Source organism: Panulirus ornatus, chromosome 32 (genome assembly GCF_036320965.1).
Source record: "Panulirus ornatus isolate Po-2019 chromosome 32, ASM3632096v1, whole genome shotgun sequence".
Taxonomy (NCBI): Eukaryota; Metazoa; Arthropoda; class Malacostraca; order Decapoda; family Palinuridae; genus Panulirus; species Panulirus ornatus.
Window position 1 is genome coordinate 25,338,657 of NC_092255.1, and position 24,739 is coordinate 25,363,395.

General features: G+C 40.8%; 1 protein-coding gene across 1 annotated transcript in view; it reads right to left on the minus strand.

Annotated features, from left to right (window-relative positions):
• The window catches only part of LOC139759274 (solute carrier family 35 member F2-like), a 67,764-nt gene that overhangs the window by 22,399 nt on the left and 20,626 nt on the right, over positions 1-24,739 (minus strand). The window contains exons 2-8 of the mRNA XM_071681419.1: positions 15,301-15,494; positions 14,150-14,318; positions 12,478-12,634; positions 11,823-12,033; positions 7,111-7,214; positions 5,331-5,512; positions 914-985 (exon numbers count right to left, since the gene is read on the minus strand). Coding sequence (XP_071537520.1) covers positions 914-985; positions 5,331-5,512; positions 7,111-7,214; positions 11,823-12,033; positions 12,478-12,634; positions 14,150-14,318; positions 15,301-15,494 — 1,089 coding nt within the window. The remainder of the gene's footprint in view (positions 1-913; positions 986-5,330; positions 5,513-7,110; positions 7,215-11,822; positions 12,034-12,477; positions 12,635-14,149; positions 14,319-15,300; positions 15,495-24,739) is intronic.

The window sequence follows — 24,739 nt, forward strand, 5'->3', positions numbered from 1 at the left end:
ATTGATAACTTTAGGAAAGATTTGCATACTTGTGCTGATAGCATGTATTCTTCCATAGAATTGCAATGAACCAGAACAAACACTCAATCAAAACAATAAAGGAACAATCAAGATGGTGTAGAGGGTAGTGAGACACAAACTCCTTCAATTTGCTGAAGTTCTCATTATAGATTTCAATTATAAAGAAAAAGGCTAGGAAAATTTGGATTCTCATGAAGACAAAAAGCTTGTCAGTGAATACATGAAAATTGGTAAGTCTTATCTTTACACTAAGTTAATGTGGAAACTGGAAATATCGGGTACGATACACGATTAGTAAAAGTGATCATGCAAGGCTTGAGTTCAACTAAGTGGTTAATTAGAATAAAAAATTGGGATTAGAGTGGAAACCGGACTCAAAGAAAATGTGGAAAATGTTCAATGCTGTACAATTTCTTTCAGAACATAAACAGGAAAATGGAGTCCCTTTAGCCATTATATAGACCACTGTCATGAATGGTCCTGTGCAATCTGTAATGAAGAAGTCAGGACAGGTTAGAAAACAAAGAGGTGTGATTCAGAAAAAAATATCAGCATATGAAAGGTAAAAGAGCAAAAAAATGAATACAGCAGGATAAGGAATGAGGAACGGATAAACTTCAAGAAGAATACTGTGGACAAGATAGGGAAAAATCTGAAACTTTTCTATATATTCAGTGGGAGAAAACTGCTCGTTGAAGAGTAGCTCATAAGGGTAAGGGATCCAGAGGGAAGAGCTGGAAAAGATGTCAAAATATGAGAGGAAGTGAATGACAAGTTCAGAAGTATTTTTAGATCTGAGGACACTACATCCCCAACACCAATAAGAGGGGATGAGGAAGAGGACTTGGAAAGCACTGATATTGTTAGAAATGACTAAAGGATCTTGACTCACATAAGGCACACGGTCCTGATGAACCCTCTCCATATGTCCTAAAGGAGTGTGCAGAAACACTTGACAGGCTGCCTGAAATATTGTTAAAAAAATTGCTGGAAGAGTGTGTAGTGCTAAGGGAGTGGAAGAGTGCAAATGCTGTGCCTAACTTATATGAACGAGATCGAGGAATTGACTTGTTTACAGACAAGTCTCACTGACAAGTGTGGTCTGTAAAAAATTAAAAAAGAAAACCAGATAGCAAAAAGATGATTAATTGTACAATTATTAAATCTCTAAGTGAAAGACAACATTAGTTCATGGACACGAAGGTGTAAGCTACAAATCTCTTGAGCTTAATGAGAAAGTTAGCTCCATTTAAGATAAGAGATAGACTGCATATTCCTGGACTGTCAAAAGTGGCTGACACTTTACCATAGAGGAGGTTAGTAAAGAAGCTAGATTTTCAGATGAGACACAGAAAAATATCCATCACTGGATAAAGACCTAACTTAGTGGAAGAGGACTGAGGATTCATGTCAGAGAAGCCTGTTGAAATGGGTTGGGGTTTCCAGTGGTGTACTGCAAGGCTTGGTTTTGGAAACCAATGCTCTTCATCTATGTAATGACTTGTCAGAAAGACTAAAACTCATACCTGAATGTGTCTATGGATGATACTATGGTCAAGAGAAATGTGAAAAATGTGCGGTGCATCAACTTACAAAGGGACTTACACTTCAAAGTTGGTTTGATATTTGGTTGATGAAATTCAACCCAGGTAAATGCAAAGTAATGAAGATGGGACACACTGAAAAAAAGCCTCAATATGATTAAAATCTTGTAGGAAACAAACAAAATGGATGTGTTAAAAGGATTTGAGTTGACAATGTATAACCTGTTCACAGAACACCATTTGAGGAAAACTGGGAAAAAGACAAATTGTATCTCTCTCAACATTATCATACAACTCTAGAATCTCTTACTTTGGTTTCTGTACCTCTGAGGTTGCATTACACAAAGGAGCACAGAAATGCAGGATTCTCTGAAGCCAGATGGTCCTTGATAAAACTGTAGGTGCTCTTTTCTGTTTATAGAGATGATAAAACCTTGCATGGGTATCACTTGTAGTGGTAGAGTGTGAGTAACTGGGAGATGCACAAGAAATAGCAGCAAGTCATGTGAAAGGTGCAAGGGCTGAACAACAGGGCAAAGATGAGAGGAAACTGGCAAACTTCAGTAAGGACAAGAAAATGTTTTGAAAGGAGGTGAATAGTGTGAAGTAAAAAGGAAGCAAATGGATGCATCGGTGAAGGGAGCAACAGGGTAAGTGATAAGAGACAAAGATGAGGTGAAGAGGAGATGGACAGAGTATTTCAAAGGGCTGTTGAATGCATTAAATGACAGGTTGGCAGATATAGGATGTTTGTGATGTGGATGTATACAAAGCAAGAGAGTCATGGAAATTGGTTTGGTGAAAATAGACATGGTGGTGAAAGCCTTATGTAAGATAAAGAGCATCAAGTGGCTGGAGTGGATGGGACAGCAGTTGACTCTCTCAAGAAAGAGGGTGACAGTGTTGTGTTGTAGATTGGTTAGTCAGGCTTTTCAGTGTACGTATGGATCAAGGTAAGGTGCCAGAGAACTGGCAGAGTGCCTGTAAAGTGCTATTGTATGAAGGCATGGGGACAAAAGTGAATGTTCAAATTTTAAAGGTATGTTTGCCAATTATACCTGATAAGTAGTGATCAAGAGGGTGGCGGCATGCACAAGGCATCTGACTGGGGAGGAACAATATGGCTTCAAGAATGGTAAAGGACGTGAATCATGTAGTTGCTTTGAAGAATCTGAGAGAAATTAATGTACTTACAGAAACTGAAGGATATGTTTATAGAATTAATGGATTTAGAGAAAGTAGATGAAAGGGTTGATAGAGATGCCTTTGTGGAAGGTATTAGGAATTAAAGTCATGCTAGGATAGCTACTAGAAACAGTGAAGAGCTGTTAACTAGAGAGTGGAGTATGTATGTACGAAGGAAGAGAAGAGGGTGAATGGTTTCAGGTGAAGGTGGATTTGTGGTAAGGATGTATGTTGTCATTATGGCTGTTTGATCTGCTAACAGATGGGATGATGAGGGTGGTGACTATAAGGATTTTATCAAGTGGGGTTGGTCTGCAGTTATTTTTTTTTTTTAGAAAGAAAGACAGAGAGAGACTGGGAAGTGAATCCATTACTGTTTGTTGATGACACAGCTCTTGTGGAAGACTTAAGTGGGAAGCTGTAGAAGCTGATGTCTGACTTTGGGAGAGCGAGTGAAAAGAGAAAGTTGAAAGTTAATGTGGCTCTTCCCTTTACTGCATTCACCAAAGCCTCAGACCTAGTCAACCATCACACAATGATTTATAAATCCATAAAATCTGGGTTGCAAGGAAGTTTCATTCCATAGCTCGCAGGCTTCCTCAGTGAGCACTACCAGGATGAACCCTTCTGGGAAGCCATCTCATCCTTCTAACCCATTACCTGTGGGGCTCTGCAAGGCACAAAGATGGGACATTTGAGCTTCCTCTTCCATATAAATGATGCCCTCAAGAATTCACCTACTCAATGAAAGCATGCTAATAATCTACTGTTGGTATCAGTGTTAACAACAGATATATCAACTATACCTTTAGAAAGGCCTTAATAACCTCCAGAGCTGGACCATAGCTTACCACATTACTCTCAACCAAACAAGGATGAACTTAAGCACATTAGTCTCATCTCTAATCATGTCGCAAACTCCTACTGTCTCCTTAGGCTCCAGTCCCACTCTGGTTGTTCAGTCCATCAAGAACTCATCAACACCGTTTTCCATCTGTTGTCTTTAATTTCTAAGTAGACACAAGATGCAGTACTTAGACTCTGCACCTGAATAAACAACCACCCTTAATTCTTTCCAAACTTTCCCAAGCCTTCCTTGCATGGTTTTCCTTCCTATCCAACACACAACAAAGACTAATGCATATCCTACATAAGGTTAAAACTAAATTATACTTCTCAAATTTGATAACCACATATACGGTAGCACAAGGAGCTCATACAGGAGGTCTGGTGGAGATTGACAAAGATGGTACCAGAATCGAAAAAGCTAAGTTCCAGAGAAAGTCTGGAAGCTTTAAATATACCTAACTTGGAAGAGAGAAGAGTGAGGGGTAACTTGAACACAACCTTTAAATTCTTAAAAAAGATCAATGATGTGGACAGTACAAAACTCGTTAACAAGGAAATACTTTTATAATATAAAGGTGGTAAATGAATGGAACAGAATGAGTGAGGACAGATGTTGCAAACATCATACATAAATTCAAAACGTAGTATGACAGAAGAGAATGTTCCAGAGATGGGACCTCACCTGTGTAAAACTCTCTTCATGTAAAGTGCAAATAGGAAATTATAAAGAGTAGAGGAGGGAATGTAAGATCATCACTGTTCCCTCTTACACCTGTTAAAAGACTCTAATTACACTAGTCCTCTCATCTCTTGCAGACCATTAACTTGACCTCATCCAAACAGTTTGTGAGGATGCTCCTGCAGTAAATCAATCACTGGTACTTCCTGCTACCTGAGATTCTAATTCCCAAATTTCAGTTTACCACCACAACTGCAACAAGCCAATCCAACTCAGAAAGTCCAATATAGGAGCACCCTTACTCTTACCTCTGTGAACATCTTACATAAAAATATTAAGTTTATGTAAAGGCTTTTTGTCTGAAACCCTCTCCCCTTGTTGTAGTCCTGCCATCTTCATTGTAAGTACTTCCTCTGTATATTTCAAGCTGTTGGGCTGAATGTATCATTCAATAAAACATTATTTATTCTTATCAGAGCATCATCAAATCCTCCCTGCCTCTGCCACCATATGCTGGCCAACCCACCTCTCTACCAAGACTTCAAAGGATCAAGAAATGTACATATGATTGCAAACATACTGCATGGCAAAAATTTGGCTGCATAGAGAATAAGAAAAGAGAATTTCTCACAATGCGAAGAAAAACCTGAGGGAATAATTTACCTATGTAAGAGTCAAGAAAAAATTCAAAGATACTATAGACCCATTATCTAATAAAAATGGCTTTTTAACTACAAAAAACATCCTATAATAAGCCACAAACACAAAATGCATTTCTAGGGACAGATAGTCAGAAATTAGACATACAGTACTTTGTAAACAAACCCATAGAGTGCTTGAATAAAAGAATTAAATTCAAAACTTCACTATGCCCTCAAACCCAATATGTTTCCCTCCAACATAGAGATAATCTTGGTAATTTTCATATTCATTAATCACCAATAATCTTTCAGTCCCCATTCCAATTGCTTTTATCAAAAACAGATCTGATTGCAATAAATCACACCACCCCCTAGTATAACAACTGCTACTTATGAAAGGTGTAGACTGACCTTGCCTAAACTCAGTGGAGTGAGAGTGTGGGTAGGGGTAGTCGGGGCATCCCCTCACCTCAGGAGGAAGTGGTGGCCACTCTGTGAATGAAGCACCACCACCCATGCTGCTGGTGGCTGTACCAGGGGTGGTGGTCAGTTCTACTTCATTACCACTACTTGAACGACCAACAGAGATTTCTCTGAAAAAGTTCGTTCATACTGGGGCTATATGGAAGGGAAAATTATCCATATACAGCAAAACACTCGTTAACCAATGAATTTACATATCTATTTACTGATGTCTCAATATCCTTGTATTTTCATTACTTATCTATGATTACTTTTACTTAAACATCTATATATATATATATATATATATATATATATATATATATATATATATTTTTTTTTTTTTTTTTTTCCGCTGTCTCCCGCGTTTGTGAGGTAGTGCAAGGAAACGGACAAAAGAAATGGCCCAAACCACGCCCATACACCTGTATATACATACGTCCACACACGCAAAATATACATACCTACACAGCTTTCCATGGTTTACCCCAGACGCTTCACATGCCCCGATTTAATCCACTGACAGCACGTCAACCCCGGTATACCAAATCGCTCCAATTCACTCTATTCCTTGCCCTCCTTTCACCCTCCTGCATGTTCAGGCCCCGATCACACAAAATCTTTTTCACTCCATCTTTCCACCTCCAATTTGGTCTCCCTCTTCTCCTCGTTCCCTCCACCTCCGACACATATATCCTCTTGGTCAATCTTTCCTCACTCATTCTCTCCATGTGCCCAAACCATTTCAAAACACCCTCTTCTGCTCTCTCAACCACGCTCTTTTTATTTCCACACATCTCTCTTACCCTTACGTTACTTACTCGATCAAACCACCTCACACCACACATATATATATATATATATATATATATATATATATATATATATATATATATATATATATATATCATCCCTGGGGATAGGGGAGAAAGAATACTTCCCACGTATTCCCTGCGTGTCGTAGAAGGCGACTAAAAGGGGAGGGAGCGGGGGGCTGGAAATCCTCCCCTCTCGTTTTTTTTTTGATTTTCCAAAAGAAGGAACAGAGAACGAGGCCAGGTGAGGATATTCCCTCAGAGGCCCAGTCCTCTGTTCTTAAACGCTACCTTGCTAACACGGGAAATGGCGAATAGTATGAAAGAAAAGATATATATATATATATATATATATATATATATATATATATATATATATATATATATATATATTTTTTTTTTTGACAATATATATATATATATATATATATTTTTTTTTTCTTTTGACAATATATATATATATATATATATATATATATAGGTTGTTACAATAAATAATAACATGCACTAATGAGTCATATTTGATACCTTAAATACATAAATATACAGAGTTTACACTGTAATCCACCCAACTACAAGTACATTCTTACATTAAAGCCACCCAATTTTAGTCTTATATGACAGTTACCTACCTACCTGGAAGTAGTTCAAAAAAAGAGGCCACATACTTGCAGTCTTATATTACAATCACCAATTTGTTGCTTTACATGAAAGGTATTCCATTTGTATTTTTATATGATAGAAGCCTATCTGTAGTATTATGTATGACTGGCTCAATTACAATATATCATACATCTGCAATCTTATCTGTAATCCACTCAACTACAATAATCTTATGTGTTGCCTACTCAATTATAACAGTATACAAAATACACCCACCTGTAGTCATTAATGACTAAACAGCAACCACGCACCTGTAGTAGCCCCTGTTGGTGGAGGCAATGGGAGTGGGCTTGATGACAAAAACTATAACACCTGTAACCACCAGGATGTACGACAGGAAGTACAGTGGATGGAACTGAAACAAAAGAGTATGAAACATGGTTTTACCTTCACTACTGTCACATGTTCCAAAACTTTCATGAGCCTCCACACCTCTCAGTTTCCAACACTCTTGAAGAATACAATACTCTGAAATGCTCAAAGTGTTCAATATTCTCATTCTTCAACAATTTCCCAGATTCAATATTTTCAAAATCTTACACTTTCACTTTCCAGTTTCTTAAAACTCTCCCTCATTCTGCACATGTAACAAGTAACCTTCCACTGCAAAACTAAAATTTTCCTTGGTCTCCTTTACCTTTCCATCTTCCATCCTTATTACTCTTTAACAATCTATGCTTGTTATCAGTTCTTCAAATCTAAACAACCTCTGACAATCTCTTAATCTTGATATATCATTCAATACAAACATGTTAGTCTTCAAAAATTTTGGTCCTCAAACTGCCAGAATAAAGGGTTTGGCCAATCCCATGCATTACACTAGTTCACAAAGCTGTCAACCTATACTGTGGGAGGAAAGCTACTAAACCCAGTGAGGAGCTTCTATCAAAAGAGTACGGCCTGTGTGAGTTGGTTAGACAGAAAGGCGAGTGGTTGCAGCTGAAGAGTGATCTGAGGCTTGGGTGTTGTAATGTCACTACAGCTGTTTAACTTGTTAATGGATGGGGTGGTAATAGAGGTAAATGAGAGGGTCCTTTGGGAAGGGCCAGATCTGCATACGGTCTGTTAAGCTAAAGGTGATGGGGTGGGTCTGGGAGTTGAGTCAGCTGGTATTTGCTGTTGACAAAGCTCTGGTACCAAAAGTGAGTGAAAAACTGCAAAATTTGGTGTCTGAGTTTGGAAGTGTGCATGAAACAAAAAAGTTCAAAGTTATTGTGAATAAAACTAAGGTTCTAAAGTTTAGAAGGGGACAAAGTTCTGGTTGGTTAGTATGAATCTGAATGGAAAGAACCTAGAGAAAGTGGAGTGTTTTAAATATCAGGGGGTGGTTATGGTTGTGGATGAAACCATGTAAGCTGAAGTATGACACAGGATGATTGAGGGGGGATAGGGTTCTTTGTGCATAGAAGAATGTGTGGACTAGCAGAATGCCTGTTCAGTGCTATTGTATAAAGGCAAAGGGTGCAAAAGTGAATGTCTGAATCACATAAGTACATGCCTGTTGAGCATACCTAGTAAGTTTTATGTACAGATTACCAGATCATGGAGGAACAGTGTGTTAAAGTATGCGTGGATTAGGTGTTTGCTTTGGAAATCTGTGCGAGAAATGCTTACGAGAAATGGAAGGCTTTGTATATGGTTACTATGAATGTGGAAAAAGAATATGATAGCACTGACAAAAATGCTTTGCGAAAGGTGTTATGAGTATGAGGTGTGGGAGAAAAGTTACCAAAAGCAGTGAGTTCTTATCAAGGGAGTATGGCACATGTGTGAATGGGAAAAAACAGGAAGAAAGGAGGGAAAACTGTTTCAGGTGAAGGTGGGTCTGCAGCGGGTGTGTATGATGTCATCATGATTGTTTAATGTGTATGCAGATGGGATGAGTAGAAGGTGGGGGACTTGGGAGGTGAATCACTTGCTATTTGTTGATGACATGGCTCTGGTTGCAAATTTGAGTAAGAAATGCAAAAGCTGGTTTCTGAGTGTGAAAGAGTGTGTGAAGGGAGGAAGTTAAGAATTAATGAGAATAAAAGTTAAGTTTATTAGTTTAGCAGGGAAAAGGGAGTTTGAATGGAGAGAACCTGGAGAAAATGGATTGTTTTAGATACTTGGGTGTGGACATGGCAGCAGATGGAACCAATGGACCTAAAGTGCTTTCTGGCAGTAGATACCAACAAACCACCCAGCCTTCCCTTTTGTAAATAACAGGGCTCATATTATTGCAGAAATGTAAGAGGTTTGTTACACAACTTCCTTTCCCTAAAACCATTCCGTAATTATATAGTTTCTCCTCTCTGGAAAGTCATCCTTTCACTTTCTGTTATATTTTCCAGAACCTTATGGAGCACATGTCAGTGAGAATAGTGCCTCTTCCTAATCTCTCTTCTTAGAGGAGAGAATGATATTTGCCCTTTTCCAATTTCCTTGCACTGCCTTTCTCAAGTGACATCTGGAGCACAATGTCAAGAGTTTATGTCTACTGTATCTGCACACATCTTAAGCACATATGGGTTCAGACCTTTTAGTATTCTGATGTCTTTTCTAGATATCTCAGAGTTTTCTGAAGCTGCTGAAGCCCATGGAAAGGAATACTGGGGTCATATAATATACCAGGGAGGTATATTACTGGTACTACCCACCTGGCTATCAGGAAGGTTAGAGAGAGCTGCATAGTAAGTCAGCACTTTAGTAGTTGTCAAATTGCACTCCACTGACTCAGGTAGCTGTCTTTTCTTTTTTTTTGCCTCACCCACACATGGACCACTGGCAATCTGTCCACAAACGTACAAACTTGCCAACATTGAACTCACACAACTAATTCTTTGTAACTAGATTTTCCTCTGGTGAATGGGTGAGTGCTATGCACTTGCCCTGCCTTTTGGCAAAATGTGAGGAGCAATATATAGAAGTAGTGGAGAGAAACATTAGGCAGGAGCATTAGGAAGAAACATTAGGTAGAAGTAGTGGGTAGGAACATTAGGTGGGAGCATTAAGTAGAGGTGGTAGGCAAGAACATTAGGTAGACACATTATGTAAAGATAATTGGTAGGAACATTAGGTAGGAGGATCTGGAAACACTATGCCAGAGTTTTCCTTTGCCAGTGGCCTCTTAAGGGTGATACACTAAAGGCTAAGAAGTGTCAAAAGTGGAAACTTTTGCCGTGGCCACCCCCTTGAGGGAGTTCCTGAAGGGAATGGGCATCAGAGATACAGAAAGACAGAATAATAATATCATCATATATGTATAACCTGCCATCAGAGACATATACAGATAGAATAGTAATCACATATAACCCCTGGACCCCTTTAATGGGGCTCCTACATCTTTAAAAAAAAAAAAAAGCTGCATTACAATCATAAAAGGAAATAATACACTCCTTTGAAGTGAGTTCATCTATAAGTCTGACAAGTACAGCACCATCTTTTTCAACTGACAGTGATACATACTTGCTGAAGGTCACATTTCACTTGAGTGTATTCAAAAGCAGGCAGACTTAGAAACCCTACGTATAAATCAAATTGCATTTGACATTTATGGACCCTGGAGAAAATGTATGATAGGCCTTCCACAGAGAGGCCTTGTGGAAGGTGTTAGAGTTATAAGGATAAGTGGAAAGATACTACATGCAATGAGGAGTTTTCACCAGAACAGTAAACATATAAATGTGAGAAGGTGAGAAATGTGAATGTCAACGTGGGTGCAATTCAAGGATGCATTACATCACTATGGTTGTTTAAAATGTTTGTTGACAGGGTAATGAGGAAGGTTAATTCAAGGAAAAGGGGTTGGGGAGTGGAAGGTGAATCTGTACTCAAGAGAGTGGAACTCCAGAAGCTGGTGACAGTATGGGAATGTGTATGCATGAGGAAAGTTCAGAGACAGCATTAACAAAAGTAAGGTGAGGGGATGCAGCAAGGATGTTTTGAGAGCAAGTCTATGGAAGAAAAACCATGAAGAAGTGGAGTGCTTTACATACCTTGCAGTGAACATAGAACAGATGGAAAGCTGAAGTGGGTCTTAAAGCAAATATGAGGTTTGAATTCCTGAATGAACAAAGGAGTTTGTAGAAGGTAAGGTCAGTGTCTGGAAGGGCAATGATGAGAACATCTGAAGGTGTAGTGGTTTTGAAAGTGCTGTAAGGATGTGAAGCTTGGGCCATATATCCAAAAGAACAATAAAGGTTGGATTTGTTGAACATGAAATGCCTGAGGTTGTTAGGCACTGTAAGGGGGGATGACTGTGTAAGGAATACATTATAACTGAAAGGTGTGGTAAACAGTGGAGTGGAGTATGCTTGAAATTGTCTGGACATAAAGAAAGGATGAGTAAAGAGAGACTGCCTATGTGGAAACAGGTGCTAGAGGTGGTGGGGGACTAAGAATATGAAAGGATGGCATGGATGTTACACTGAACTATTATATTTATGGCTTACACATTCATGAGGATGAGGGATGCAAAGGATAGAACAAATTGGAGTGTTTTGGTATACCAGGGGTGATGTACTGTCAGTATGCTGAATTCCAGCATGTGAAGTGGACAAGGAAAACCACAAAATGTGGATTGGGGACAACATGTGCGTAGTAGCAGTGGCTCTGGTTTCGGATCATAATATGTGACTGCTAGAGAATGGATGCAAGAATGGGAAGGCATCTCATCTGATCCTGGCACTATCTCGTTACAGTAAGAAACGGCAAAAGAGTGAAAAGATATACTCATATCCTTATCCATATATCCTCTACATTCTTTGCAGTTTCCCGTATTGGTGAGGTTGAAGAATGGCCTCATATGATCACATCCACATAAGCTGTCATGTATAAAGCACTGAAACCAGAGCCCTCATCCAAGACCAAGCCCCACAGACTATTGTGTGGTTTTCCCAGACTACTTCAAATATATTTACTTGTATATGTGATATGTATATTTTCTCATTCTTGTTCACTACTTCCCAAATCAATACCTCACCTTGAATTTGAAGAGTGCAATGCCAGTGATGAGGATGTAGAAGTCGGCCGTGAAGAGGGCCAAGTTGAGGGCGGTGGCAGAGGTGACGCGGATAACAGCTGGGGCCACCACATAGAAGAGGAACTGGGCTGCACTAAACCCTCCCACCAGTGCCAGCACTGGCCACGTGTCCCACCGTACAGACCCCACATCATTACGTTCCAGTATTGCTCTGCCAGAAATGAAGGAAGGGTGACTGACTACATAGCTCCATTCATGGAAGTTAAAATACATTGTAGAAATGCTGTATGTCTTTAATGGAGGTACTAGTGATGTAATCCAACAGGGTTAAGTTAATCTGAAAGAGATATCTATGTTTCAAAACTTCTAACATATCTTTAGCTTTAATGATGCTACCATTTCAAAATAAAATTCAGGAGATAAAATCATCAATGCTGGCAGATTATATACACACAACTGTTGCACTGTCAACCCAACCCATATAGTATTGCAATGACAGATATGCTAAAAAAACATATAAAAAACATTAAAAGGGAACAGGAGATTTACAGAACATATGAATGACAACAAATGATATTGTAGAGATGCTAACGAAGAAATGGCAACCAGGAATAAGAACAAAGGCAAAAAAATAAACAAAAGGAAGGCTACTCACAGCTGTATTCCGTTGATGAGGGAGCCAAAGAGGCCCATCATGCCCAAGAACTCAACACTGTCGTATGTCTTGACCACGTACTCCTGTGCCACATTGCTGATGCCATAGAGCGTGGCCCCACCCAGGCACAACATGTCTCCCAGTAACCGCTCCGCTCCTGTTCCCACAACCAGAGTTAGTGCACTATAAGCACATCCAAGCTCACCACCATGACACTCATCCTACAGGTGCTTGACATACACTCACCCCACTAAGTGGGTCAATACATCCAGTCAATAGATAAAGAGTACAGGACTCATATTCAACAAAGGATCCATTCAAAACCAGTCTACATACAAGAAGACAAGTTCAGTCACTGTATAGAGAGTTCAGAGGTACTCAATGAAGATAAAGGGAATACAGATATACTCATTCATGGTACAAGATGTATGTACATACATACAACTCACCATGAAGGATATACTAACACAACCAAATTCATATAAGAGAACACAGACAACCTAAGGAGGAGAAACAGTCACTACACAGGTAACACAGCGAGGAAGATGTAATATCATAGCCTTAAGATATTAAGATATGCTGGAGGATGTAATACCATAGTCTTAAGATATTAAGATGTATAGCACCATGTTTATATATCATATCAAAATACAAGGTCATCTGTGGTAGAATTTTTGTTGAATACACATTTTTCAATTTCACTTTAGAAGCTTGACTTTGCATTAGGATGAGTGACAGATACTATATATTTTCTCAACACCGAAACATTCTGTACTAATTGGATAATACTCAGAGTATATAGTATTATCTAAAGAGCACCTGTAGCCACAATACTGTATGACCAATGTAATTCTTATTTTTTCAGTTTTTAAGCAATCATCTTAGATAATTAAGATAATGGCAATGATAAAAGTTAGTGACCAGTTGCCTTCAAACTGACCCTCTCATTAAACATGTTACAAGAGTAGGATGCAGTCCCAAAGGTAAGAGTAAGTCCCAGGAATAAGTGTGAGTCTCTGAATAAAAATCCCCATAGGTAACTTAACCATTCATGTGCCCTTCTCAACAAAACTGATGAAGCCCAGTTCTTCAAGTCTAGTAACTATTTTACTTGACATTCTCCAAACAGAACAATTAGTATATCTACACAACCATTACATATGATGTATTTTTGGCTCTTGCACACATAAAATGAAAAACCTGAGAAAAGAGTATGGTAAGCTATGCGAATCAGGTTGTGAAACAGATGACAAAGTATCATCTGCATATTCTATATATCGTGTGTGTTCTGTCACATGGGACATTCTAAACAAAATAATACCATTTCTGATTATGCTATGTGTTGAACAGGTTTACTAATCAAGCAATAAGGTGTAAGTACATCAGAGTAATGTTTCAACAGTTCATGGTGTAGCAGAATAATAATTCACTCACTGGGATCACAGCTCTGCATTATATCCTATCTCCTCTAGTAATAGGCACAAGCTAAATGTGATACAAATGTATGAAGATATTTTCTATAATATCTATGAATCTCCCACATGAAGAGTGTCTTGTGGATATTGGGTATGCCACAGGGAAAGGGTTAGTATTACTCTGCTCCTGACAAATACCTGACTGATACATGTTGGTGAATATCAGTCAACCTAATTTTCCCCAACCATCCCTGTACCTGAATTACCAGGTATGGGGGCTTTCCCGTCCTCGACGTTGGCCCAGACGAGACATCCAACACCCAGAAGACACAGACCAACGCCCAGGACGTGGACCAGCTTGTAACGCACCTTGAGGAAGAGCCAGCTAAGTGCCAGCACCACAGGCACTACGAAGCAGTCCAGTAGCTGCAACAGCAACACAAGTTTACAGTGCATTTATGTAAATACTCTCAGAAAATTCAGTACAGTGTACAAGAATCCTGGAGTATATCCAAAGATACAACAGTATTTAAGAGCTATGCACTGAAATAGGAGGATTTCAAGGCGTTTCATGTGTAACACAGGAATTTAAATAAAAACTTACGAAACACATTGGTGTGTCTGAACAAAACAGACTTATGGTAAGAAACTCTATACCTACCTTTACTACTTTTCTGTTCAAGAAAAAAGCTTAATAAAGTTCCTGGTAAATTCAGTATTTTCTAAAGGTGAAAGAGAGCACTGCAATATCATTACCATTTAAGAAAAATACAATAACTAATAAAGAAAAATACCAAGAGACTGAAAGCAGTGCATGAATAAATGAAGAAAAAACTGAGACACAACAAGTATGAACAACCTCACAAATGCTAATCAACTGCCCTCCCAATTCAGTCTTAAAAACAACTATAACAGATATGCACCTACCTGAAACTACACTCTTCAGGCATGAACAAATTATGCATTTTGGACACAACCCATCTCTCATGTATTACAAACACTGATGAAACAAATCACAAAACCCCACATGCCCAAGATACAACTTTTACAAAGAAGACATAGTACACATACTCATCAATTATTCCGTGTTCACCTTGAAAAGACACACACATCACACTCTCTGACTTGGGGTCCCATCCAAAGGACATGACTGGCTTACTCAACACTGTGGGAGCCCCCAAAAAGTGATCCTCAAGCTGATAAGTGCAGGTAAGGGTATATACAGTTCCTAGTTTCAATACATCCATGTTTTGTTACTTAAAAATTGGTAATACAGACCAGTTTTATCAGGAAGATGCAGTTTTTCCTTCCATCAGATGGTAAGTGTAACCATCAACCTAAATTGGCTAAATAAAATTTTTATGTAACTACAGGTGAGAGCAAGTTAAGACAAAGGTGAAAGGAGTACCTGGACAGACGTGACGGATGTGAACTGGTAGGCCCTTAGGACGAGATAGTTGGCCTCCACGTCCACAGCAGCAAGGACAAAGTATTTGAGGCCCTTGGTCCGAACCACTCTGAGCAGAGATCCCTCTCCTGAACGGCAGGCCAACCACGTTGTGTATACTAAGCACAGGAGCACATAGTTGATAAAGCTCACAGCTGTGGGGCAGTACAGAAGAGTTACTAGTTGTAAACTACAACCTCCACTCACTTATGTACACCTGGATATGTCACTCTATGTAAAACCTAAGCACATTAACTATTGTTAACAAGTGTAACCTCCTTGGTGCCTGAGCCACAAATGATCACAAATCCTGATATCAATAAGGAAAATGGGATAAACCTAAGCTTGAAAGTACAGCATTAAACTACTAAACGAAATAAATATATGTATAAGGATATACATCATATGCACTTACCTTACAAGATCTTACATTATTCTGGTATACTCTTCATCACACTGGATACAAGCATGTATAGTAACTTGGTCCAAGAATGGAGGCCACATACAATTATACAACAAAAAGGATACAGACAAGAAAGTTTTATCTTGAGCAACAACTGCATAGAAAGATATTCTAAATTGTGACAAGAGCAAATGTTTTAAAGAAAACCTCTAGATTGTGTAGATATATTACTGATGACATAGGATGTCAAACTGTGCAAACTTTGTGGAAATGAAGCTTGAATCTATGTCTTCAAAGCTGAAAGACCAAGGATTTGAATGCATGAAGGGTACCTTCTGATGATTGAATTATGGAAACTAGGTTTTGGTCCACTGTCCAGCATACACAAGCTATCAATAACAAAAATACACACAAACATAAACATTGATATTCAGGCCAACACCCACACAGAGGTATGGAGTTCTGTTTACGCATTTGAAAGCTTTTACTCCACTTTCCTTTTATACAAAGTTCACTTACAAGCAGTTCACTTTAGCAATTCATCTCTCACTTTTCCATTTGAACCCCTTTTCATTTTGCCACAATTCTGCTGTGCTCTCAACTTTTTTCCATTCTACAGCTATTACTTTGGCTTCTACTTTTAAGACTTGGCTGCTGCATGCCATTCTCTGGATGGATCACATGGCAAAAACGATTTTTCTTTTTATTTCCCAGGGATATTGTGTCAGCAATAGCAAATCAACAAAAAGCCAATTCAGAATCTGCTTCTTGAATTTCACTGATAGACAGGGGAACTAATTACTTTCCAATGTATTCTTTTTCTAATTCCATCACAATGTCTTTATGTAAAAGACCAAGTGTATCATCATTTGAAGAGCATGCCAATTCTGCAATTTTTCCTTTTACGCCCAATCTCGATAGGAAACCTGTACCCATGAATGATACCATTTAAATAAAAGAAATATGTACAGGCCACAACAGAAAAAATAGCCACCATCAATGCAGACATGACACAGAGCAACCAAACAAAGGACACAGTATAGAAGCCACAACTCACACACAGCCTTGGATATTCACAATGACATTGCCACAATAAACACATAACACCAAGCAGTGTTTCATATTAAAATATTGCATTTCTTCGACCTCTGACAACACTTATTTGCTGAAGATGGTATGTTTGATAGCGATACAGTAAATAGTGAACAAATACACTCAAGAAAGGGTGTACAAAGACTCTGTTGTAATGTAACCTCACGGCACATGGGAATCAATACCAAGGCAGTGTAAGTAAAGGGATACAGAACCCTCAACCCAGTATATTGTGCACTTCTTTTCCCCTCTGATAACCACATGACCATCGACCCTATATATATTCCTGTGCATGTATGATAACAAAAGCTAAATTGATAGAAATGAGAAATGTGTTTATTATCTATGATAAATATCTCTGCTTTACAGGGAAAGTTTTACAATTATGTTACCCGTCACTTTATCTTTGTATAGATGTACCGTGTTTTCAGTCCTATGCACACACACCAACCTATGCCAGATGCCCATTCATCAATCAGCCCAGAGAGGAAGATGAACACTTGGGTTGGCTTTCGGTCGAATGCTGTCCCTAGAATCCAAACCTTTGCAGTTTCTACTCTGGACAGGCCCGTGCTGACTCAAGAGTCAGTATCCCTAACCACTACACCATGTGTGTGTGTGTGTCAGCAGGGGTAGGGTATCACTGATTCTATGATTACGCTGATTAACATTTAATGGGATATATCAAAACTTCCCCTCTGCAGAGAGAGAGAGAGAGAGAGAGAGACCCCTTTGCCCCTCCACAGTTGGGGTGCAGATACTTCCCCTCCTTACAACACATAAGGGCAGGACACCCCCATACATACATGTCAGGAGCTACACAACCGTCCTCTCCTTCCCCTACATGCTACACATCAGGGGCCCCCGTACAGCCTCCTCCATATAAGGGGCCCTTCCACACAAGAAATCAAACGTCTCAGCTCCACGGCTCACGTCCTGAGTAGAAAAAAAATGGCGTCCAGTGTACTGGATGGAGCGAGGCTGACAAATCCAATAAGACTAGAGGCACCACAATTGAGCTCCTCAGCCTACAGGGCTCCCACGCCCTAGCACCATGGCTGCTAGGACGATATCTTTCTTTCATTTTTTTTTTTCTATGGGTGTCGGTCATGGTGGGATACACATCAGCGAAGATCTCGTGGCTTAGTTCAGCGTCCGTTAGGGGATCTAGCAGGAACCTTTTCGTCTATTTCCTCCAGTCTAAGCTAACTTTCTCCCTACACTGTTATCTCATCACCTCCCTTACCTACTTACCTCGTATGACCTTATCATACATAACATGAACTAAAAATCTGTCCCACACTGAAGCTTGTCACCTTTATTTACCCATATCTAAATAAAGGTCTAAAATCTTTCCTTTTTCCCGTTATGTATAACTTACTAAAAACTTACAAAATATATAAAATTGTTATAGAATGCTATACAAAACTAATAAGAAAAACTGGAATGAAGTATGTGAAGATATTTGAAGAACTGACGTTTAAATAATACACATCATACTCATACGTAAAAGTGGTCATTTTCTAAATCAACATACAACATACAAGCAAAGGAAGAAGAAATCAAGAAATGAGGCTGTATGAATGTAGATCCCTTCCTCGATAATGTACAGACAGGTAATTACCGGGTGTTCAAAAATCTTACCAAGAGTCTCTTGCATAAGTCATATATGCTGCGCCACCGTAAACAGTCTTGCAGTTACATCGAACACCTAAATGAACCACAAATTTTTCAACTGGTGGTTATAAGTATACGCTGACGGCCGTGAAGATACTGGGAGTCGATAGGCTGAAAGCCCAATTCATTAACCAGCCGACCTGGAACTTGCTCCGTATAAAACCGCAGGGGAACACCTCCCGAAGGAGTGTTAGTCACACGTGAACCACTCACGGATCGAGATGCTCTTCAACCAATCGAACTGCAACACAACTCTCGACTCGCAACATCTGGTCAACCCTCTGCTTCTCACCCCTTTATATCTTTAATATGTTCCTCCTACTTCACCCTCTTCCCACCATTCATTATCACTTTTCCTTCTGGTTCGACGTACCCCTTCCTCTTCCAATATCACGTACCCCTTCCTCTTCCAATCTCAATCTAATCCCTGAAAAATCCCTCCAGTGTCCCACTTTCTTCAACCTCCACCTTCAGTTAAACCCTAATCCTTCCTGACTCTACTCCTCCTTCCACACAATAGCCACCTCCCTCCCTTCCCACGCCTCTCTAAACCTCACTATGCTGAAACTGCCCGAACCTTGCTAAACTTAAACTGTCACAAACTCGCTACACTTAGAACAGCTCCAAACGCGCTATACTTAAGTTGCTCACATCCATCGCGACCTCTCCCACTCTGGCCAGTACTTCACTATGCGGGACACACTCGGTCAATAACGCTACGAAATCCCACTTAAAAAGATCAAGAAAACTTTCCTTTCGTAGGCCGGAGGTGGGGGTCGGGGATATAGAGCGAGGCCCCCGCCCCCCTACCACTATCTGCCTAGCCTACGTGACAGAAATTCTAATAATGGTGTGTGTGTGTGTGTGTGTGTGTGTGTGTGTGTGTGTGTGTGTGTGTCCAAGCAAAGACACTTGCTTGTTAATTTATAAATAGACTTAATTGAGAAACTTGCAACTTTATAATTCCTAGAGACACGGCAGCTGGTGTGTGTGTGAAACAAAGAGCCTTGCTGAACCCTACGCCCTGTTTAAATTTCTTGGGAATCATCCCTGCCCAACTTGTGCAGACTACAGCATACCATAATTCCTGTCAGTATATAAACCGCAAACTGGGCTGGTGTCGTAAACTGCTGTTATTTGGTTGTGTGGAGGTGGAATTTGTGTGGTGAATGTCGTGGCAGCCATACCACACATAACTGGTGAACAATGCTGGGTCCTGGGGAGCGTCTGTTCCAGCCTCTTGCTACTGCAAGAACCACAACCAACGCTGCTAATAACTGCATCCCCCTCAGTGCTGTCTTCTCTGCTACAGCTACATCACTCCTCTCTATCTCGCTTTTCCTGTATGAAAACCACGTGTGTCTCGTCTTTCTCTACTACGGCCACACCTCTTACCTTTACGTCTGTATCACTGACACATTCTTTTCTCTTCCATACCTCAAATGATCAGGTCTCACACGCCTTGTGTGTACCCCAACACCCGGACCTTCCACTCTCCTCCATCCATGTGGACTCGCCCTAGGCTTCTGTTATTACACACCCGTGTTTTTCTTCCACTGGCTTACACACGACGCGAGACTGGGACATGTGGTCCCCATTCTTGGGGGACCAGATGGCGCCGTCAAGGGTTCCAGTACATCCGCCCTCCCAACCCAGGACCTCCGCTAACACCAAGCCTTCGCCTGTATACATAACAGGTTTGTCACAATCTGCCAACTTTATGGCTTCATGAAACACTCTCTCTCATCAGAACTTGAGTTAACAAGGCAGTAAGTCCTCAAACCGATGAATCACGACCCCTCCAACCACCGACCAGGGAAAGCTTGAGGCAGTACCTCGTCGGAGCCTCTGCTCGAACGATGAATTCGCATTAACTGTATATACAAGTGGTGCAGGACAGGTGGGCACTGCGAGGTCTCCAGACCCACGATGGAGCAACACTACACTTAGTTCCAGCTATCTTACATCGGACCATTTCACATCTTCAATAAAATTAAGCGATACACAAGGAAGGGCAGGAGACTGGACGGACGGACGGAATGGACTTTGTTACATACATATATAAGTTTAATGTACCCGTTTCTGACGGTTACAGCGAGTTTTGTACTCTTAAATATTCTTTTTTTTATAATGTTCCAGCTTTCAATCCAATATATCGAATGTACTTGTAAAATATAAGGAATGCGCTCTGTGTTATGCTGATAAGAGTAATAACATTTTTCGTATGAACTTTCAAATTTCTTTTTTTTCTTACAATATCACGTCCATTTACCTCTTATTTACTGTCATACATACATACATACATACACACACACACAATATATATATATATATATATATATATATATATATATATATATATATATATATATATATTCCTCCTCCGGGTGTGTTAGACCCAAGGGTAGTAAAATATTCGTAACACAGGATGACGATGTTCTAAGGTCAAGACCAGGATAACATGAACATTTTCTTTCATCCCATTCTCTTGTCCCTCTTATCCTTTTAATAATAATCCAATACGCAACTCTATACTAAACTGTTAACTCAGTCTTCACATCAAAGCCCCAATTACTTTCCCTTCAGTATTGCCTGTGTCTCTCTGTCTCCCTGCTTCTTACTTTTCTACCTTACACTCATCTCCACCGACCCACTCCTTTATAAGTCTTTGTTGCAGCTCATTATGACGAGCGTCTGCTTGAGCCGTAGTGCTTCCACCAGGCGTGGGTGGGGTACGAGGAACAAAGGTCTGCTGCAGGAGATGGGGAGGACCTGCTCTGAAAGAAGATAGTGCGAGTAATTTTGCGTGGTGAGGCCTTCTGATGAAGGGAGGGGCAGTTATGCAAATATAATACCCAAGAAAGAGGACGCCCGTCCCATAATATCCCTCCTGGACAGATATATGTGCTCGAGGATGTGAAGCACAGGACCCGTCACCATAGTTACCTTCCTCTCCACCAGAAGGCAGGGTAGTCGTGAAGGCGTCCGGATTACACAAGCTACTTGGTTTCCCTCGTGAGGCATCACAGATAATATAACATACAAGCCAGAGTTTTTCTTCCAGTGTTATAGTGCACTGAGTTGGCCATAACTAACCGTTGTCTATCTTAACTTCACTACGTATATAACAACTTTCTAACCAGCCTATCACATGATTCTCTTGTGTAAATACAGAGCACGAAGCCTCTTTGGCATTCCAAGCTTCCATAAGGTCACCACACACTCGTATGTGTGTGTGTGTGTGTGTGTGTGTGTGTGTGTGTGTTAACGTCACCACACTGTGGTAAGGTCACCACACTGTGATATGCGGGTCCCTACTGTCCTATGTGATGAGATGACCCTAAAGAAGAAAATGAAGAGCAAACATCTACACAATTCCTACCGACCTCATCAAGGAACCATTGGAATAAATTTACCCAAGTGGAATCAACCATTAGTCTTTTTCTCTTCTTTTTTTTTTTCACAAAAATCGGGACAAAAACTAATAACTACTGGCAACGCTCGTATATCTGTCTCATTTACATTGAAAAATCTAATATCGCATTACATAAAAATGAATTATGCATTACGTTGAATGAGCCGGAGAGCGCATGATATGCTGACTGTATTGTGCGTTGACGTTGAAGGGGAGGAAGGGAGGCGATGGTGACACCGTTGACGGGGGAGAGGGGCACTGTTGGCGTTCATGGGGGCGGAGAATGGGAGTGGTGACGCTACTGACGGAGGCACTGCTGGCGTTGAAGCGGAAGGCTGAGGAAAGAACCTGGATGTCGCAGGAGAAGCCTGGGCGACAGAGAGGGAAAACGGAAGGAGAGAGAAAGACAGTGAAGACGAGGAGTGGAAGTGTGATTTGCACTAGGCGAATCTAGATCAAGTGGGGCCTAGAGGTGGGGTCTGGGATATGTCCCAGGGAGGGCGTGAGTCAGATGGATAAAAGTGAGTATGCGAGATGAGTAACGATGTCACTAAGTCCAAGTTCTAGCCGGACAACCGCCCAAGGACTTTCCGTTCTTTGTTTTGGGTCAGTATTCCCGCTTTCTTTCCTGTGACGCATTTTTCTGTTCTGGTTGTCCTCGTTTTCTTAAGATGAGTCGCGCCCTTTTGTATATCTTGATTGTCATTCCCGTGCTCACGGGTCGTAACGTCGCATTCAATTCGTTAATCTTAAAAAAGAAGACATGTGGTGCAGTGGTTAGCCTCGCAATCTGTGATGACTACAGGCCTGTGTTCGAGTTCCAGACCGGCCTGCTCGCTCAAAGCTAATCTCTAGCTGTTCATCCTCCTCTTTTAGGGACCCGGTCGACATGTGGGGTACAGGGTACCTGGCGTTGGCTGCGGCTGAGTGGAGAAGTGTGTGTAAGATAAATTGGCTGAGAGAGAGAGAGAGAGAGAGAGAGAGAGAGAGAGAGAGAGAGAGAGAGAGAGAGAGAGAGAGAGAGAGAGAGAGAGACTCCTTCCTTCCTGCCCATGTTGCCTTCAGTCCTACGTTACCTTATGCTCCGTCTATCTTGCCTTCTGTTCTGCCTCTGTGACCGTCTGTCCAGCACATGTATACACTGCAGTATTTACTTTCCTGTAAAAAGACAACCATAAAAAATGCGTCGCACTGAGTCCTATTTTTTTTCTTTGTCTCTTTTTTTTTTTTTTTCATTACCTACAGAGCGAAATATTATTTACTTCTCTCACCGTCCACACCGGCAGGCGTCTCAACCCCCCACCCACCCAACCTCCCCCGTTATATCAGCCTTGAAATATTCATTCTCCATTTTTCACGACCATCAGATTTTTCACTAAAAAATTCCCCCCGTCATATTCTTCACGTGGCAGCCCGGGGACGGCAAGGTATTCACACCTCTTATGCTGGGAACTCCTCACACGCTCACGTCTAATGGCGTTGCCACGGCAGTGACACAAATCCCACCAAGTATTTTTAGGGGGATTTCCTCATATATGTATATATATATACATATACATACATATATATATATATATATATATATATATATATATATATATATATATATATATATATCTTTTAACTCCAACTTGGACTTGGTGACACACAGAAAATGGCAGAGTTCTAATTAAGGAATAAATGGGAAACTAATATATTCTCAAATACAATGTGAATCTGTCGCAACGGCGGGCCTTTCGTTACGCCCGACTCCACACCCGGTCTCTCAGATGTCTTAATGATATGCGGAGTATATTTCTCAGCACGTAATATAAAAGCAGGGTGCTGTATTCTTACTCTCGTGTCTGCGTACATGTGGACGACCGCTGAAGGCGTGAAACACAGTCCCAGCAGGTGTGGACGACCTCTGCACATGTGGAGACAACCCCAGCGGGTGTGGACGACCCTTATAAATGTTGATGCGGCCTCAGCAGGCGTGAAAAAGCCTAGCAGGTGCGACGGACTACCTACACAGGTATGGGCGACCCTAACAGATGTGTAGACCAACTGCAAAACTGTGGACGACGACCCGAGCCGGTGTGTACGACCCCATCAAGCAAGGCACCATCGCCAGACGATCTCAGCTGAGGCAGAGCAACGACCACGTCGTAACTCAAGGGTAGATTTACCGGCCTTAATATCATCTGCGCGAGAGGGAAGAGTTAATGGCTCGATAAGACGGCTCAAAATGTACACAAATAATGCTCAAAATGGCCTTTATGGCCGGGATGCTCCGTTCTTCCTGCCACCGAAGCAATCCCTGTTGGGGGCAAGGGGGATGGGGGATTCGGGGGAGCACGAAATGCGTGAGGGGTGAGGCGCAGGAGGGTCTGGCCACCGTACCCAAGCCATTGCACCGCTGTGTTACACACTCTCGTGCCGTCCTGTTCAAGAGCCTCAGCACGACATTACAATCTCCAGTCACGTACCTTCCTATCTGTCATCAGGAGAACTAATTTGCATACCTCAACACGGGTTCCCCCCCCCCCCCCCCCCGCATGTCTTTACACGATAGTGCCTCTTTTATCCCAAGGAAAGGCATCTCTAATTACACTGTCTGAACTGCAGCTACAGCTGTATCCATTTAATTCACTAAAATTATGCATCCAAGAGAAACAGTGGGTGAGTCTTACGCAGTTCCTTCAAATACAGAACTAACGACTGTTGCATACACACATAAATTGCAGGATTATGCAAATGAGCAATGTGTACCATTGCCCTCCTAATGCGAGTAATGAGATAACGTCAAAGCATTCTCACTAATTAACGAATAA